The sequence below is a fragment of the Terrapene carolina genome, unplaced genomic scaffold, assembly GCF_002925995.2.
Source record: "Terrapene carolina triunguis isolate 2854851 unplaced genomic scaffold, T_m_triunguis-2.0 Scaffold62, whole genome shotgun sequence".
In the NCBI taxonomy this organism is placed as follows: Eukaryota; Metazoa; Chordata; order Testudines; family Emydidae; genus Terrapene; species Terrapene triunguis.
In genome coordinates this window covers 44,734,552-44,754,826 of record NW_020664413.1, presented here as the reverse complement: position 1 = coordinate 44,754,826, position 20,275 = coordinate 44,734,552, and the positions used below count along the sequence as shown (strand labels likewise).

Sequence of the window (20,275 nt, the reverse complement as noted above, 5' to 3'; positions counted from 1 at the left end):
GACAAATTAAGCCCTGGATGGGGCGGTGGGTAGTGAGACAGTGGGGGCCAGGGCAATGGATGGGGGGCTAGAGGAGGCAGTGGGGTCAGGGGTGATGGGCTAAGAGAGGCAGTGGGGGCCAGCGGGTGCGGGCCAAAGCCCTGTGGCTGGGGACCAGAGCCTGCCGCCCCATGGCTGGAGCCTGCCACCTGCCTCCCTATGGCTGAAGCCAGAAGCCCGAGCTCCACAGGTCCCAGGAAGGTGGAGAACTCACATCAGCTCCCTGCTCCTCCAGTGTTTCTGGCTCCAGAAGGGAGCAGGGTGCAACCCCTGCTGGTGACTCTGGGGGAGGGGCCGATGCTTCCCTCTCCTCCCATCCTCCCCAGTCACTGCCCAGAAGCCTGTGGCCGCAAGCAAAGCCCCTGGTGGCCGTATGTGGCCACGGTGGCCGCATTTGAGAAATGCTGGACTACAGGGTCATAAATCTCGTTTCCAAAATATGAATAAATCACCCTATAATCCCTGCAAATGGACATTTGGGAGGTACGGGCGGCATTTCACTGCACAGATATAGCTAGAAATGTTCAGACAATCAAGGGATCCATGTGAATGGGTATTCCCTAGTGCTTTTATATTGTTGTTAACTCACCCTGTTGTGCCTGAAGCTAAATGGGACAGTATCAATTGAGAACAAAGGGTTAAATCCTCAAGCCCTCTTCATAGCTTTGGGCAGGCCAAAGCCTGGCAGCACCTCTGCAGCCTGAAAAAGTGAAGGAGAAGAGCGGCCACTCAGAGGGACTCTGCAACCTTCTGCATGCTGTTGAGTGAAACGATGGCATGTTTCTCTCCACAGTGGTGCTAAGGATAAGGGATTGTGAGTGAATCAGTGTTATGGTGAAGGTATAGCCAGTGGGTCCACAAGCTGCACAGGCTTTCTGACTGTAACCTCCCTGTACCAAATGGGTGTTGTAATGAGTCTATGGCCAAGCACAGTGGTTCCCCGCACACTACACCCAATTCTTTGCTGGTGTAAATGAGTGAAAATCCACTGACAGCAATGGAGCTGCACGCATTTGCAACAGAATTTGATGTTCTAAGTAAAATGCTGGCCCTACTGAAGTTAAATCTCCCATTGACTTCAATGGGACCATAATTTCACACTCTGTCTCTGGATAGGTTTGAGATGGGGGTGGGGGAAAGAGAGGAGAGGAAACTTCTCATTTTGCCTGTCCTCTGCATCAAGGCATGTGAATTTTGCCCACATTTTCTTGACTAGGGGATGGAGAGTTGAGGTGAAAGGGATATTTAAAGTTTTCACAAATGTCATGCATTTAACTTCCCCTTTTTATTTATTTTTAGCCCCCCCAGAAATCACTGGGATCATATGTAAGAGTCTGTGAAAGCAACATTGGCTGCTTGATCTGCAACAGTCCCACTGGAATCATCATGGTTCTTCTATTCAGGTTGTGGTAACTGCTTTGGAGCTGCTGTGATCTCAGTGGTCCTTAATCTGTGGCTCGCTGACTTGACAGACCATAACAACTACCATCTATGCACTCTATTAGGGACTCTTAATCTGCAGACAATTGACACAATAGGCAGGCTCCTCTAGAGCTGTAGCATTCTATTGTGCCAATTGTATTATTAAAAAAATATGCTGTGTCGTCGGCATACTGTACTGTGTATTTAAAGGAAGTATGAATACTCAACCTCTTCTGAAAAAGGAGTTAATGCACATGTCCAGCTTCCCCCTTTTAAAAATCTGAATAGCAAAGATGGTTTAGGATTTCAGGTTTCTTTTGTTCTTTTTATACAAAAGTACGATTATATATTCTGGACTAATCCTCTGCAAAACTATTTTTCAAGTTTTAGGAACTCCACAAATGTCTGAAACCATAAAAATTACATTCTCTGTGGTCTCCTATTACTATAATCTATCAAACTGATTTTAACTCTAGACATTTCAGTGTGTCCTTTACAGGCAACGAGCACCAAATGCTGGCATAAAAGAATAAATCAAACTAAATTTGAGAATCACTTGTCAAATTTATATGCCAAGTTTCTTCCTGAAGTGACTGAAGTTACATTTGAATAACAAAGGACAGAAGAACAGGATTAATAATGGTAAAATCTGACAGATCTTTTAAAGCAGCATGACCAGCATTCCTATCATATGACTTAAGTGATACTGATTACCTTAAATATGTAAAAATGTAAAAATCACACACACTCCTCCCCATGCTTTATCCTAAAAGACACTCCGAGATAATATTCGGACAGCTCGAGGGCAACAGTGATCAATCAAGCTTTCTTATGAGTCACACTTAATGATGATGAGACATAACATGCTACAGAAGGAGTTTGTTGTTACACAGTCTTTGAAGATCTACAGCTTTCACTTTTATCCAGAAAAGAAGTGGCCTATTGCTTTTTTGATGTGACCATTCTATGGAATTTCAGCTATTTACATAGAGATAGAAGATAAAATGGGACTCTGTAGTATTTCTGAGATAATGTAATTAAACCACTACCACACAGACACCCGGCAGAAAATAACACAACTGTGGAAGCAAGTTTCTCTTATTTTATTAAGCTTTCCCCCTAACATTTCTTACATCCATTCCATATCAGGATCCTGGAACACTTCCCCCTCACAACAGGATGCAGATGCACTGGCAAGGAAACCTACTAAGCAGACACTTTATTCAGAAATTCACTTGAAAGCATTTACTTATAAAAACATGGAACCAAGCATTTAGCACTGTTATCTACCCTTATATGCTAAGGTCATAGATGCCTTTGAAGTATTTGGGAGAGATATGGTATGCAAACATGCAGAAAATATTTAACCTAAATCCATCTTTTTAGGCACCTCTGTTAACATATCAGAAGATATTTGTGCTTTCATGTCTGCTCTTGTGCCAACTACTGAAACTTCCTTCTTTATGGTCTTCCTAAGTATGGAGAACCAGAACTCTCAACTCTTCACTGGTATCCAAAACCAGAACATCAATTCTCTGCTGGCTTCTTATCCATTTCAAAGTCTAGACCAAAATCCACCTTGTCTGTCTTCGCTTTCCCTCCTGCCTTTCTTTTTTTCTTTGTAGTCAACTAGTGGATGATGGATCTATGCTTCTCCCATGTTTCCCATGGATCTATGCTTCTCCCAAAATCTGGAACACTTTCCCTATCTCTTTGTATTTAATGCCCTTATTCTTTCCAAATTGAATCTCTTCTTTCTGTCTTATGATTGTCTAATACATCTATCCACTCTTGTTTTCCCCCCATACCAGAAGTAACTTGTTCACTCTGAAAGATGGCCATTGTATCACTTCTTACCTGTGCCCTACAGAGAGATTTAGGGTACATTACCAAACCACACTGTAGTTTATTTATATCCAATACACTCATAGTTTGCATGTAATCAGCCATGGAACATTTTGTGATGCTATTCTATAAATGATGCTACTGAGAAATTGTACTTTCCTTTAATTTGAAATGACAGATACTCTGATGTCTCTTCTTGCACGTTGATAGGGATTACCAAATCCAGCACTATTCCTCAGTATAGATTCAGGGTATATCAAGTTAGTAGAATTTTTTCAACACAAAGAAAACTTTAAAAATCTTAGCATCCCTTTCTCCAACATTTCATCTGTCTTATCTATTAAAACTGCTGAACCTGCGGTTTCTTGTGTGGGAGCAGATTGCTGCATTTACACAGAGCCCCAAAGTCAATAGGTCTCCACGTGGGCACAGCAGTCCACCTGCACACAAGATCTTTCCGGATTGGGGCCTGAGATGGTACTCTTTGGGAAAAGGACTCCTTACATTGTATGTACAAAGTCTGGCACAGTGGGGCCCTGATCTGGGTTGGGACCACTAGGTGACAAATATTAAATAATGCAACCACTGAATATCAATAGTTTTTGCTAAGTATTAATATATTCTGTAAATTTCACTGGAGAGTGGTGGTCAGAGGTTCAATTCAGATAACCCCCCTAAAACTCACCGGCTTTTTCACTGTTTCTTTGATCCGAGAATTGAACTGGACATTATGCATAAATAGGCTCTATTCGCATGTGAAACCAGAAGAACCGGGTCACATGACTAACTAAACTTATCAGACATAAAAAAGAGGGTGGAGGGGTTGATTTAAGCTTTAGGGGCAGTTTTTACTTTGTCCAAACTGAACCAGTTCTAATGTAATAGGATGTCTGCTTATATTATATAATTACTGTTTGACTTGGTGCTGTGCTAGGAGTTCGTTATGTTGTAGGAAACCCAGAAAGGAAGATTCTAAATTATTAGGTGCTATTAATTTCAGAGCACCGCTTTGTTTATTCATGAAATAGCATTCGTGTGACTTTTGTACAAATCCTAATGTTTCAATCAAATAGACTCTTACTGCTGGAACTGTAGGCTAGCATTAAACTGCACCTTAGAATTATTTTGTTATAATCTAAGTGCTTACTTGTTTTAAATAGTACAAATTCTATAAATTGAATTATCAAGAGAAAATTTCCATAAAACAAAGGGCCAAATTCTCCCTTGAATGACTACAGAAAGTTATTTGAGATGTACACAACAGAATATAGCCCTAAATTATTTATTAATAATCATAACAATTAAAAAGCTGGGGAAAGGAGAAGTCTGAGCAACTTTACAATTAACAAAAACATTGGGAGAGCAAATCAAGGGTCTAACTAAAGCAGAAAAATCAGGAATATTCCTTGTGAGGAAGTGGGGAAAAAATAACTTTCTGTTGGAGGTTCTGTGACTTTAACAACAAAGTAATATGCGAAGTGACTGTTGTGAAAATGGCAGTTTAGTGCAGTGAAATTAAGTAGTTATTAGGACTAGCTTTTTGGCTTCTGACAGCCATCTCTCTTCTGGTGTTGTAGGCAGTGTAGTAGTAGCCACGCTGGTTCCAGGATATTAGAAAGACAAGGTGGTTTGTGTCTCTCACCAACAGAAGTTGGTCCAATAAAAGGTATTACCTCACCCACCTTATGGCTCTTCTGAACCACGTTTAGAAGCCATCACTTTACATGTAGGCCCAATTCTATGATGTTCTGAGCACTCTCAACATCCCTTGATGACATTGGGAGTCAAAGGTGCACAGCACCTTGCAGGATGAGGCCCATAATGAAGGCAAAGAGGCAGGAAATGAGGGTAATAATTGTAAAAATTCCTACCTTTTGCCTTTCCAGTGGGACTCATCCTGCAAATTCTTACTCCCAGAAGCAGTCCCAGTGACTCCCCTAGGACTGTTCATGTAACAATTTGCAGATCCAGGCCCAATAAGAACTGTCCGTTTCTCTCAATTTGTTGTGGTTAATGCTTTTGTTGATTCATGTCCATATGTAAAGGGATTTAGAGAATTGGATTTATTTATTATTTTTTTGCTGGGGGCATGGGAGTGGCAAGGGTGGAAGGATGAACTCAAATGGGCAATGGAGAAATGTTATTTCACTTTAGCTTTTATTGGATGTTCTCAAATTGATCCTGGGAGCACTTGTTAGGGGTTTATAGAAAACTGGGTGATCACATGGTGTGTTCTTCTCCTCTTTTATAAACTCAAGTTGATTATTTAGGTAGCTTGAGATTTGAGTCAGTACTCATGAATTTTCATTATCTTCAAACTACAACAGTGTAAATTTCAGCGCATCTCAGAACAATAGCTGAGAATAAACTATCAGAAACCAATGTCATTCAGCATATGGATTGAGGATTAGAAGTACTGTGTAGACACGAGGCTGCTCCTTGGCTCCAAAGACAAATTTGAGTGGGAAGGCAGGAGAAAACTATTTTATTATTACTTAAGAACAAAAGGTTACACACTTTGTCTTTTTGTCCTGAGACTGTAAGCATGTCTTCAAGTGACTCACATGAGGACCATATCCTGAATCTTTACTGCCACCTGCTGACAACCACTTTATCTGTATTTGTTACCTCCCACACCAGGACTGAAAAACAGAGAAGGAAAATATAGAATTAGTAAGGGATCTGCACTGGCTGCCAGTTTGTCTCTTGGTGTGTGATTCATAAAGCCCTAACTAGCTTGGGCATCTACCTGCTTGCAAGATTCCCTCTCTCCTGTTGACATCCCGCTGCAGTGATGCTGGCGCTTGATTTCCTTCACTGTGAAGAGGGGGAGTCCAGCAGGGCATTATCAGGGCCCTGGAACTCACTCCCCATTTTTAGTTTCCACTTGATTGCTGAAGGCTGTTGGCCAAAGGAGTTTATTTTTTTGAGGAACGAACACACACACACACACACACACACACACACACACACACACACACACACGATTGATCTGGCTTAGTTCGTAGAAAGTTTATCTGCTTCAGGTTTCCTTCAGCAGCTCTTGCCTAAAGCTTTCTTGTATGATGTCGTTTTAGTGAGTCATGAAAACAGGTAGTGCCCCTCCTCCCTCCAGTAGAGGGAGTCAACTGTGTCCCATGCTTCTCTTCAAGCAATAACAGTTTTACCTCCTTGACAATGGCAGCATTGGGACCAATGCCTTAAAAATGAACAAGTCAGTTCATATTTTATAACCCCCACATGACAGGCTTTTATTCTGTGGTTTCAATGCATCCATGGCTAGCAACAGAATGTGCAGCAAGCCAAGGCATTTTAAAGTGAAAATGGTCAAAGTGGTGTCAGCATCAGAGTTTTGGCAAAAGGAGCTGATTCCACAGCACTGTGACACCTGAGGGCAACTGTGGTACTTTGGGATAATAGCAAGCTGTGTTTACACTGTGAAGGCAATTCACTTAGAGTGTTTTTAAAGACGTTCCACATCTGATCAAAACACCAGATGTCTCGACTGAGTTCTAAAACGGGTCTTGAAAACAATTTGGCACTGACTACACCAACAGCCAAAGTGTTTTCCACCTTGGTAGGAAAGAGATCAGGTTAGCAACATGCACTGTCTACAAATGGATCACTTTCCTATCCTACACAGGGACTTAGTGGCTTCTGATGCATCTAGTTTGGTCCCAGTCTCTTTGTCAGGTGTGTTTTTAAGACACTCTCCACATTCAAAAAGGTTGGGGAAACAAGGCACTCCATCTGTCCTGTTTACTGCTGTCCATTGAAGCATCCGGAGTTTATTCCAGTTTTAAATCGACAGCAAATGAGAATTTGGCTTATGAAGGTGTCAGTGAATGTGCTAAGAGTTCCATTCTGTTTTCCTCCATAGTCTGCATACTTCCTTTCATTCTGTCAGGACTTTATCTCAGGGTTTTCCCTTGTCAGAGACATAAAAGGAAAACCCATTTAATAAACAAAACAAACTTTAGCAGCAAGGCATGAGACTACCCTGCCAAAAGAAAGAGTCAATAAGATTGTGAGCATAGCGTTGATGAGACACATTTTAATTAACTTAAATTTATTCACACTCTTCCATTAGCTCCAGTTTTCTTTGTAAACTGGGTGTGGTCAAATGATCTCCACAGAGATTTACAATATCACTGACAGTCACCCATGTGGTATTTCAGGCGGAGGTATAGATGCCGACCCTTGCCTCTGGCTGAGGAGCACTCTGTGAAAGTCCAGAGGTGTTGAGATGGTGTAAAGCTACTTCTGCACTTCCCCAATCCTGGGGCTGCCCTGCACTGGCCCAGTTCATTGGTGGGTTAGGACAATTTGAGGACTGCTCTAATGTGTGCCAACTGCCCACAGCAGTTGGCAGTCTCCAAGGCATAAGGACAATGGGGCTATATCCTTTTACCCAACTCAGGCCCCATATGCCAGCTAAAGGGATATATGCCACCCAAAGATAGTCTTTTATTTGGGTGATCCTCCTATGGCGTGCTAATCTGGCATTAGCCTTGCACCAGTAGAGCAGTTCACAGTTGCTGTGGTATGGGGAGAATCTGGCCCACAGTCTGCTGATAAAGCAGGTCCCAGCATATGATACTTTTTTTCTATGGATCAATGCAGATCACTAACCCTCAGTGGGGCAGTCTGGATGTCTCTACCTTAAAGTAATCCCACACTTTCCTATCCAGCACAATGGTGGTGGTGGGGAACCTTTTCCCGTGCACTCAGATATCATGGTGTTGGGGACTGGATTAGAATATAGATAGAACCTGATATTCACATGCATAGCCCCTTACTCCATTTTATCAAAGAACAAAAATATCTATCACCCTTCCAAGTAATATTTTTTTCCACTAGAGCGTACTTGTTCTGCAAGTTCAATGACATTGTTGGCACTGTCTTGTTTTTACTGGAAAAAAACTTCAGATTCCTGACTTCAGAGGCAAAACTGAATCTAACATCTGCCCAAAGTATTTGGTGTTCAAGAGCATTTGCACTAGCACAGAAGGAAAGAAACTGTATTTATCTGTAAGTTCTATTAGTAGGGATTGTGCTTATTCCTGTATTTTCACTGCAGCTGAGCTAAACTCATTCAGCAACAATCACCCAGCTAGGGGCACGTTCTTCTTTAGTTTTAACGAGTTTGGGCTCCTGCACTCTACTAATGGTTGTGTATGAAAAAAATATTTGAAAGTCGGGCACACATATGGCCACATCTTTATTTTTATATATATATATATATATATATGATCTGAACCAAGTCCTGGCCCACTTACTTCAGTGGGATCACAATTTGATTCAGTATGTAAATATAAACAGAAGTATCAGAAAATACAAAAGTAAGGTTCTCATCAACTTTATCTCACCTACACTGCACCTATGTAATACTTTCTCTTACTAATGATGAGTTAAACCAGATGTAATGATAATGGTTGGGGCACCTTTATTATAGTGTATGCAACCCAGAATACTATAATCAACACATTCTCAACTGGATATTTCATTTTCTTCCTCCACATTCTTTTGAAATCTTCCAGCCAACAATATCACTACTGGTGATTAGCTTTAATAGTAGTACTTCAAATGCATCTATTGTCCATAGAAAAGTATTGCAATACTGTGTACCTATAATCTGTGCTTCAGTACAGCTCCCCCTCCCCCTGTGGGAAAATGTTCTGAAAATGTTTTCCTCATCACTTTTCCATGTTCAAGTTAAAAATACTTCTTGTGTCAAATTATTCAAGGAAAAGAAGTAACTTTGCATGCTATCCTACCAGCATGTTCAGGCTGCCAAATGCTCAATTTCATGATATTAACTGAACAAGCTTTTACTTCGTTTCATATGCTTTTCCGGTAACATTTTAAGACCTATTTGTTTCAGCAATGAATATTTATGTATCATTTTAATTATGAAGACTTACTGATGTTCTATATGTATACTTAAAAGACTTGGCATCTGGGAGTTGGAGAATATGCACAAGATGTAATGGACTTGACTCAGATATGTAAGGTGTTTAAGTAAAGAATCTATAAATAAAATAGATGTATAAACTCCTTTTTGTGAGCAAGTAGGGAGTGCGGAAGACAATTTAAAAGGGAAGTGAATGGTATAATGGGCCAGATTTACAAAGGCATTTAGGTGCCTAAAGACAGATAAATGTGTGGTGGGATTCAAAAAAGCACTTAACTAGGGTAGGTGCCCAATTCCCCATGGAAAACACCTAATACCTTTGTACATCTGGACTTCAATCTTAGCATCACTTGTTCAGTTCAAGTGCTTCATGCTTTAGAAAGAAAGGAAGGAAACAAATTTAGTAATAATGGATTCCAACATAGATGACTTGATGTATTGCTAGAGGGCATGAGGCTGAGACTATTAGGACTTGACAAGTTTCTGATGTAGGAGGCAAAGTATGGTTGTTTTTTTTGTTTGTTTGTTTTGTTTTTTTCAAATGGTTTGAGCAGAAAATTAACTCCCCCTCCCAATCTCCAAACTCTGAAACATAAAGATGTTTTAGATTTTATTATAAATTATGGTTGATTTTACAACTACTGAAAAATATAGTGCTTCTAAAATTAATCGAACTTGAAATGTGCTTATGTTAGAAAACAAACTTAAGGTTACAGTTTGGATATCCGTATTAAACTTGTTCTGTTTAGCAGTCAAAACCAAGTCTTTCAACCAGATGTGCTACTAAGATGCCTGAAATCAACCTGTGATCCTTCTTGCTTTATACATCAGATCAGCAGTAAAGATTCAAGGACAAAACATGGCTGACAAGTTTGTCCGATTAGTCAGAGATGACAGTTTACTTTTCTGCAGCTAACTAGCTCTGTGGCCCTAACTGTGGTAAACCCCTATCCTGATTAAAGCAAACATAATTCAAAGAGCCAAAGGCCCATTTCCAAAACCTCCAAATCTGTCAGGACAACTCATGCAAGTCTTACATATGTCTCACCCTTGCACTACATGCTGGATAACCTTTGTTCCATGCACATCCACTTCCATGTGGGGCAGGGGAGGGAAGAAGCCCAGCTATATTAGTTTCACATTACACAGCAGAAATTTGGCTGGCTTGACATTGTTGACTTAATACCCTGAGTGTCTTCAGCAGCTGAAGCCCTGGAGAGTGCTCACGTTGTGCTCTGGCGTGGCTGTGAGACATTCCATGGACACCAGCCAAAGAAATCCTTTGCACCCCAGGTATTTCTCCATCCTGCGGAGCATGAGTGGTGGATTGAGAGTGGGAGAAGGGGTGTTGAATGTTGTTTAGAGAGGAAACAGCTGAAGAATCATCAGGGCTGGGTGTCCTAACATTTCCACAGAGAAGGGAGAATGCTATGGTGTTGGTGGAATAATGTTGCTGGTGGGGATGGATAAGATTCAAGCTTTATCGTTTGTTTCTTCAGAGGAGAGGAAATAAGGAACCATTGAACATCACTTCTTAAATCAGAGCATCCAGTTTATATACGAATCATGATTTATCTTCCAGTTAGTTTATTGCATATACAAACAGGCTATTAGGTATGTTATTTTGAAGAATGTTTTTAATGTAAACACTACTTTAAAATATCAAAACAGCAGTTACACACAGTTTATTTTGAAATGCCTGCTTTTTCTGTATTCGAGACCATGTGGTATTTCAAATTGTCAGTTTAATTCTCTATGGAAAATTTTTCCATGTTTCCATTGTTTTAGAGGAGTTCTTCAGCATCTCCATTTATTTTTTACTCTGACAGCAGAGCGACTGGTACTGACACTTCCCTGGCGCTACTTTGAGGACCAATATCGTGCAATTTATCCTACAGCTTGCAGAATCAGGATCTTCTTATTTAGTGATCTTGCTATTGCAGGTGTCCTGGACAGTGCATTTAAACTATTGATTAAATTACAGATTACTAGCATAAAATCATACCTGTGATATTAGCAACAAAGTAAATGTACCTTAAAAAAGAAGTAAAATAATGTAAGAATAGTGTTTTGCACAGCTAGAAATTAAGTCTAGGCTTTGTGACCGTAAGAATTGGTGGACAAAGCAGTTGGCAAATAAAATCTTGCAAAAGTCTTTGAAAACATACAGCATCCTATAGTAATTTTTCTAACCATAAGCATAAGGAGATGTATTGGAGGGTAGAAGAAAAAACTTCAATACCAAATCTCTAAAAATTTAAAATACTCTTTATACAATATAACTTTTTTCATTTCATGTCTTGAAATTATGCTATTTCAGAGGTGTGGAACATGGCAAGAATCTTTCCAGACTACAGACTTCTACACAAGCTCCTTCACATCAAATTAAATCTTAAACCATTTTTTTAACTTTACTTGGACAAAATTCCCTCCTCGTAGCCCATTTTGTATTTCTTCTCTTCTACAAGGTGAGGTCTCATATCTATAGACTTCTTGGGCTGCCAAATACTGGTATTCTGTGAACTGGACATTTCTGATGGGCACAACAGTGTCCTATTTCCGTATTATCAATACAAGTTTGGAAGGACTAAGATGGGAGGGGATATTATTGAATCTGTATGTTCATTTAAGAAAAACCTAAGTGTTAGAAGGGCTACAGTCCAACTAAGCTAGTAGGTTCTTATGCTCCTATTACTTTAATCAAGAAGAATGCTGTGAATTCTTCATACTTATTGTCCTAGAATTTCTATAACTATTAATTGCAAGTCAAGGAAGACTGTCCAAACACCTCTGTTAGTGGTTGTATTTCTGCTGGAATGAATTTCCAAAAGTATTATCCAAGAATGTATAACTATGACATCATCCCCTGGAGGAAAGGTAGAAAGTGATGGAACGTGAGAAATGAGGTTGCGGTTAAACAGGCACTGACCAAGACAAAAGAGTTTGACTGTTTTAAAGTCACATCAATTTTAACACTTTCCTGAGTGTGGAAGGATCTCCTTGATAAAAGCAGCAGATGTATTACCTTTTTTTGGGGGGGGGGGGTGTCTATGACTGGTAATATATATTAAATATCCTGCAAGCAATATAAGTAACTGTAAACATAGGGTAAAAGTATTTGAGTTTGGGTGCCTCAGGTTGGCTAGAGTCACTTTTTGTTTTCATGTGTCTCACACTCTAATTTATAATATAAATTACTCAGTGAGGACAGGACCTCTAGGAATTTCTGATGTACTCATCATTATGGTAACTGCAGTAGGTTCAATTGTGCCAAAGCTGGGTGGGTGGAAACGGGGAGAAAAGCTCATCTGGCAATAGCTAATCTATATTTTATTAAAGAGTAAATCATTTCAAAGATACAGTGATCTTTCAAAGAAGTCTGACTCACAGTAGACAGTTTTTGTGGACTCCAGTAAAACAAAAATGTAAAACGATTTAAACGTTGCTAAGTGCAAATGGTGCATATAGAATCCTTTGTCGCATACACAATTTTTAAAAAACATAACCTCAAAGAATGACCTCAGTGTCTACATGAACAATGTTAAATGTCCATTATGAAATAGTCAAAATTCAGAAGGCACTTGTACAAAAAGGGGAAATATGCACTGTGGACCAGGTCCATATTTCATGATGAAGATTTTCAAGGGTGGCTGGGAGCATAGGGTTTGACAGTGGTTATACCAAAACAAGTTAAAAGATGTGGTCCACGTATTCATCTGAGTTAAAGATAAACTGGAAAACTTTACTATGAAACAAGCTGAGAATTCGGTACAGGATACTTCAGTGGTATAACACATTTGTATTTGAGTTAAACATTGAGTTTTGAAATCCTAATGTGGTGAGATGAATTAAAAAAAGACAGCTCTTCAAAACTTTTGTCACCTCATTTGGTAAGATACAGCAATATTCTACAAGGAAGGTGATCTGTTGATTCTATAAACCTATCCAACTACTGGTTGCTTGGTGAATTGCTACAAAATTAAAAACCCAAAACTAAACTTCCGTCATGAGATAAGATTACTTTTCCTTCACAATGATGTCAGACAATTCCTCAGTGTTCAGGAAGGGATAGTGCACTCTGCTGTGTGAAAATACAAATTTGGCTGGCTTGATTGCACACTAGTCCACAGGTTGAATGCACATTTCCTACACACTCCACACAAGAGATGGAATACCAGCGGGTAGATGAAAACCAGATAGCCCCCACTATTGTCTAAGCCCTTGAAGTTTGTGTCTCCTAATCAGCAAGTAGGGCAGGCACAGCCTATTCCCAAATTCTTGGAATCCCTCCACAACAAATAGAGCAACTCCCTAGAATTCATGTGGACAAGCCTAGGTGTCCCTGAATTCAAGCTAAGGTTCATTTCTGTTTTTCCAATCATGAAATTAGTCTAACTTATATTTTCATCATGGTGCCTTCTATTTGTCACAGCTTCGGTATACTCTGAAATTTATCATCTTCAATATCAGAGTTCATCCTGGTAATAATAATAAAATTAACAAAATTACAATCCAAAAGCACTGATACTCCATTTTTTTCTTCACACCAGTAATTTTACATTTTCTTGCACTAGCTCTTTAACACCGTAACTTGGCTGGACAAACACTTAGCAAACTCAGATTTTGACATTTAATAATTTACTATCTCCTTCCTGCTGAAACACAGAAATACTAGTCTTGGGCTAATATGTCTCGGTACCTATGTCCCCTTGCCTGCCAGGCTCAAGGTAAGTCTACCCTCCAGTGTAAGCCCAGGATTCAAACTCAGGCTCAAGCCTAATTCCGCCCCCCCACTTTCCACCTACAAACAAATCACATTGACTTATGGTCCCAGGACCCCATGGGGGTGGAAGGTCTGATCCTGAGTGAAGCTGGAATCCAGTGTTCAAGCCCTATTGCTTTGCAGTGTAGACACAGCCCCACTGGACTTGTGGTCTGGAAGCCTGCCAAAAATATCCCAGAATACCATGGGCTGACTTTCCTTGTCCTCTGGACAGTCAAGTCTGGTGGACAATCAAGTTTTCCCTCACTGCACCACTAGCAAAGGGCTAGAGAGGCCACATTTTGGGAAGGTGCTAAGAAGTCTGGGATATGAGTGGTTGGACTCAGGCTCAAAAAATGCAGTGTAGATACTGGAGCCCCAGGCTGGGACCCAGGATTCAACAATTTCTAATCTAGGTTTACAAATAAGTGTAGATGCTCAAGCCCTAGGTTAACAAACCCAGGGTCTGCTAACTCTAGTTCTACTAAACCAGGGATTACGTCGCAGAGTAGGCATACCCAGTATAAGGGGCATGGCTACAGCACACAGTTTTCCAACTAACCCCAGCTAATGAATGGTCCCTTGGGACGGTCCCTTTTATATTGAATTAAACTTTGGCAGGAATGGTGCAAAAATAGCCTCAGGGAGGATGAAGTAACTGGTTCTGTGCCCATCCACACAAGCAGAAAAGCTGACTCAGTAAATACTGTAACTAGACCAAGACTGCATATAAAAATAGCCTTTCATCTTTATGTCCATAAAATGTATCAAGATTATTTAAATAGCCATTCTTTACATTAATACATGTCTTCACAAAGGCCACAAGTTTCCTACCTTGTTTCTAGAAGATTTTTTTCTCTTTCCTTTATTTTTAATGACGGATAATCTTTCAGTCAGAAGATCAGCTATGCCCTTTGCATCTCTGCTGTCTATATGCTCTCCAAGAATATTTTTCTTTAAAAACAGGGAGAAGAGTACATTATCACTTCATGCCTTCTCTACTGAAGAGAAATGGATCTGGTGACTGCTGGGTGAAATTCACACCCATTCTGGAAACAATTGCAAGGCCCTAGGCAGTGCTCAAACTCCCAAATGGGGTGAATATCACCCTTTAGAGCGAGAAAGAGGAATTTAAATTTGTGCTTCATAAAATGTCAACTCCCTCAGTAATAATTACTACAGAGTTCCAGTGTGTGTAAAACATGCACATTAAGGAAAATTCTAATGCTTAGCTATAATACTTTTGATATGCATATAAAATATTTACTCACATTCTAAAATATGTATTCAAATTTTTATTATCTATCATTTTGTCAGATCAACCCTGCAGTAAGAGATTTATTGAATGTAGGTAACAAACTCTCATTCAGAGAGAAATCCCATAGAAGTGAATGGGATTACTATGTGAGTACAGACTAGTTTCCGGGGTTAGGACTTGCAGAATCATGCTCTTAATATTGCCCAATAGAGGCTGTTTGCAAAGTAAAATTTGAAAGAATCAGTTTTGTCATTAGAAAGTATTGAAAAGTAACACTTTTTCTTAAAGAAAACAAATTATTATAGATCTTGCCATTCAATAGCTTGGAAGTTAAATAACATCCAATGATTTCTAATGAAAAAGGCAATTTTCTAGAGATGGTTGGAAACTTTGTGATGGAAAGCCTTTTTTTTTTTTTTTTTTTTCCCTGTTGAAAAATGCCAATTTGTTAAAAGAATGATCTTTGGTGGAAATGTCACTTTTGACAGAAGTTTGTTTGGAAAGAAAATTTGAAAAAATATTTCGATCATCTCAAAACAGAACGTTTCAATTTTCTGTTTTGACACAATTTTGTTTCACTATTTATATAACACAAAATAAAAATCAAGCTCAATGAAATGTTCTGTTTTATTGAAGCAAAGCATTTTCAACTGGATCAAAAATGTTTTAAATTTTGTTTGGCAGGAAATTTTGAAATTTGTTCCTTTTGTTCCATTTAGGAGCAAAAACTTGTGACATTTCTCACTAAATGAAAAATCTGGTGCCCACTTAGCTCTACAATTTTTCCTTACTTTGCATTATCAATTTGTTTAGATAGCAGCTTCCTTTCCCATCAGACACAATGACTAGTGTTTTCCTGCTACAGAAATTCCAAGTATCATTAAAAAAGCATCAATTTTTAGTGTTCCATTTCCTTTGATTCCCTAACCTAATCTATCTAATGTTGATAGAATCCAAAATAAGAACTATAATACACTTCGACATTTAATTTCCAGTACAAAATTAAGCACAATACAATCTTAAACAGTAGTGGAGCTAGACCAGTTAAGCAGCAGTACTTCCCCTCATGTGTCCCCATTGCATGAACCATATTTAAACTAATATTTACCTTTGCTCCTTGGTAGGGATAAAATTTAACAGTAGGGTAGGCTCTGATGCCAGCCGTCTGACAAGTCTGAGCATAAGCTTGACAGTCAACTTTTCCAGCTTTTACTTTTCCTTTTACAGTCTAAAAAAGAAAATTGTTTACTAGAAACCCCATTAGAATAAGCAAACTTCAAAATTTCCACATGACTCGGACAACTTTTTGTAAATTGGAATGGTAGGAAAAACACTCAACAAAGAAGGATGGTATAGAATATGTCCATTCATTCTACCAAGTGCAGATAAAGGGTAAAATTTTAAAAAGATGCTTGAAGTCCCAGTTTTAAAATTAATGTAGGCACCTGGAAGCCTAAATTCCCTTGATTTTCAGTGAGACTTAGGGTATATCTACATTGCAAGTAGGGGTGTAATTTTCAGTTTGTGTAAATGTACCCGTGCAAGCTTTAATCTACCTAGAATGTTAAAAATATGAATGAGAATGTGGTGGTGTAGGCTTCCGCATGGCTGTACAAGGGGTGAGGTGTGATTTAACAGATTTGAAAACTGTACTAAACAGAGTGAAAATAAAAAGCAAAATCTTTATTCAGACCGAAAGAAGAAAAACCGTAAACTAACAGAGGCCCGAATAACACTTTTCAAATGGAAAGATCTAGGATGAGAGTTGTAGACACATAAAAACATCCATAAAGCCTGCTTTCTGTGGCACTTCACAACCTGAAACCACTCCTGCAGCCACCTCTACCATAGGAATAACCTCCACCTCTCCTCTAGATACTACTTCCTCAGCTGAATCTACAGCAATGACTAGTACCGCTAGAAGTGAAGAGACAACCCCTTAATAAGCCCCAATGCAGGGGAATGTGTGCCAGGGATATGGGAGAGGTGTATCCATAGTATGTCCATAGTGCTGCGGCCCATAGGGCAGCCCCAGGAGATTACTGTAAATTAGTCAGACACCCCAGAACTGTTGAAATTATGCTGGAGTTGCTGCATCTCCTACAGCAGTCCAGCATTTGCCACTTTAGCCTCTCCTTAGCCTTGGTCTGCAAGTTCTGTGCTGCTCCTTTTGAAAGGTGTAGCACAGAATCTCATCCCTACAACTTTCAAATTTGTGTCTGTCTTTTGGAGCTCAGTTAGACATAGCTGTCACCAATTTGTCTCCCTCTGAAGACATGAACTACTGGGACGTCTTTCTTATATACCAAAGGAATGCAAAATCACTGAACAGAGACCTGGATTTTGTTCTTTGTTTTGACCTTGGACAAGTCCCTGAATCTGTCTGTGCCACAGATTCCGATCTATAAAATAAGATACTTGCCTATCTCACAGAGGTAATGAGGATAAACTCATTAATGTACATGAAACACTTAGATACTGTGGTGACAAGTACAATTGGCAAGTCTATTTAAAAATCACATGTCCCTCTTCCCTGTAAAGGAAGGGGACCATAATTTCTAAGTATTTAAAGTAAATAAACACTTAAGAACATAACATAACATAAGAACGGCTGTACCGGGTCAGACCAAAGGTCCATCTAGCCCAGTATCCTGTCTACCGACAGTGGCCAATGCCAGGTGCCCCAGAGGGAGTGGACCAACAGGCAATGATCAAGTGATCTCTCTCCTGCCATCCATCTCCATCCTCTGACAAACAGAGGCTAGGGACACCATTCCTTACCCATCCTGGCTAATAGCCATTAATGGACTTAACCACTATGAATTTATCCAGTTCTCTTTTAAACGCTGTTATAGTCCTAGCTTTCATAACCTCCTCAGGTAAGGAGTTCCACAAGTTGACTGTGCGCTGCGTGAAGAAGAACTTCCTTGTATTTGTTTTAAACCTGCTGCCTATTAATTTCATTTGGTGACCCCTAGTTCTTGTATTATCGATTATTATTACTTAAAAATTACAGAAATTATGGTTCCCTTCCGTTACAGGGAAGAGGGATGTGATTTTTCTAAGTTTAGAGAAGAACTTCTCTCCAATCACATATGCAAGTATCTAATGGTGCTGAGGAAATAAACAGAGGAGGAAATAAAAGGCTTGTCCACATAATGAATTACTGTGCGGGAAGTTGGTGCACTGTAGATTCACACCACGGCTTGCTGCCTGGTAACTCACTGTGTAGACATGCCCTAAGTTTTTTATAGTTTTGAAATAAACATTTTACTTCATGGCAGCGGCATATAGAACTGCTACTAAGTCTACTGATGAAAAGCTATATAAGAAGTAGGTATTATTATTACTTATCAGAAGCAAACTAACTGCTTGGTGTCAATAGGTTAAAAACTTACCCTAGCTAGCACCTCAAATTCTGGAGCAAAATTTTGGCAAGGGCCACACCAAGGAGCATAAAAATCAATGACCCAATGATCTTTTCCATGCAAAACTTTTTCTGTGAAGCTCTGAGGTGTCAGATCTACAGATACTTGAGGTAAATATCTGAGGAGAGGGAAAAACATTTATAATAAAATTAAAAACCTTAAATATATTTAAAATTCCAGTTACACTACCAGAAATTAGGGAACAGCTATAATGAAATGTAGATAAACACCGTAAGACTATTATGTTGAAAGGCCCTTTAGTTTACATGAGGTATAGGCATCTAAGCATTATCTCATCCCTCCTTGAACCAAAAACTGAGGATGTTGTCTAATTTGAGTGTGGGGAGGGCAGACATGTGTCCATTCAATATGAATGGTCTTTTCTCATCAATAGAAATATCTTCTTCCTTTCTTCAGAAAACTTGAACTTGGTATTTAGTCTGAATCTGGGAAGTCAAAGAGCTGTGTTCCGAGACTACAATAATGCTTTATATTAACTGTGGGTTCAGGAACGTGACGCTACCTTCACTGTTGTAGGAAGCTAAGAATACCTTCTTTAAATAATGCTTTTAAGGCTTGAGCCAACAGAGTACAGAAATTCCTGCATCTGTTTTGTGAAGCAACATATTCATCTATATAGGCATTTCTAATGCTTTGTTTCCATGGCATCTGGGTGCTAGCTTCTCCTAGACACAACCATTGGGTTAGCTTGTGAACAAATTTTAATGTAACAACTCACCCAAGTGCCCAGCTTCTTAACGAATACGAATCCCTGTGCCAACCATTGTAACTACTATGAGAGAACACACAAGAAAATACTAATTATACAATAGCTTGAATAGGTTGAAAGACTTTGTAGCGGTGTTAAATCTGAACCCAGGACAACCTATTCACAAAGGTTGGTGTAAAATTCATTTGAATACATACATTTTAGAATATATTTCTACCATAATTTAGATATTGAAAAAGCTATTAATTTCAAATCTGAATAATACAAGTCAATGATACACTTTGTAAAGTACTGGAACATGAAGAGAAGGAAAGATTGATCTTATGTTATGTTAAATTAAAGGAGAGTAAGGTAAATTTAGTACTTCAGTCAAATTGACTTTGTCAGCTAAAAAGGCTTGTGAGCATTGTGTCTTTGGTAACATTTCCAGATTAAATTTGCTACATCTAATATAAGTGGGACAAAAAAAACCACATGATCAAGTGGAAAACACAATTAAGTAAAAAAAACAAAAACAATTTGAACCTATATTACAGAGAACATTTTATTATTACAATGGAAATATTTTCAATTAATTTTACTTTTCATTCTATTAGCTTCTGCATTTCTCTCAGCTTAGACTATGAAAACAAGCTAGTTAGTAGCCCAAAGATGTATTATTTGAACTGTAAATACTGTAGGCGATTGTTTGCTCAATGGAATTTTCACACAAATTAGTGAAACTAATAATCCTAGGCTGTGCGAGAGTTTATTTCACAAAAATATAAATTCATAGTCAAATCTAATCCAACAGTTCTTAGTGGCATTTCTTTCCAGGGGCACTATTTATCCCCAGAGTATATTTTAACATATTTCTTAATTACAAAATCCTGCTTCC

General features: G+C 39.0%; 1 protein-coding gene across 1 annotated transcript in view; it reads right to left on the bottom strand.

The window, feature by feature from the left end:
• Window positions 1-10,790: 10,790 nt before the first annotated feature.
• DNAJC10 (DnaJ heat shock protein family (Hsp40) member C10) overlaps window positions 10,791-20,275 on the bottom strand; it is a 36,916-nt gene continuing 27,431 nt past the window's right edge. Inside the window, exons 19-23 of the mRNA XM_024204022.2 lie at window positions 19,408-19,461; window positions 18,639-18,786; window positions 16,349-16,468; window positions 14,817-14,936; window positions 10,791-13,698 (exon numbers count right to left, since the gene is read on the bottom strand). Of these exons, the coding sequence (XP_024059790.1) occupies window positions 13,687-13,698; window positions 14,817-14,936; window positions 16,349-16,468; window positions 18,639-18,786; window positions 19,408-19,461 (454 nt within the window). The 3' untranslated portion in view covers window positions 10,791-13,686. The remainder of the gene's footprint in view (window positions 13,699-14,816; window positions 14,937-16,348; window positions 16,469-18,638; window positions 18,787-19,407; window positions 19,462-20,275) is intronic.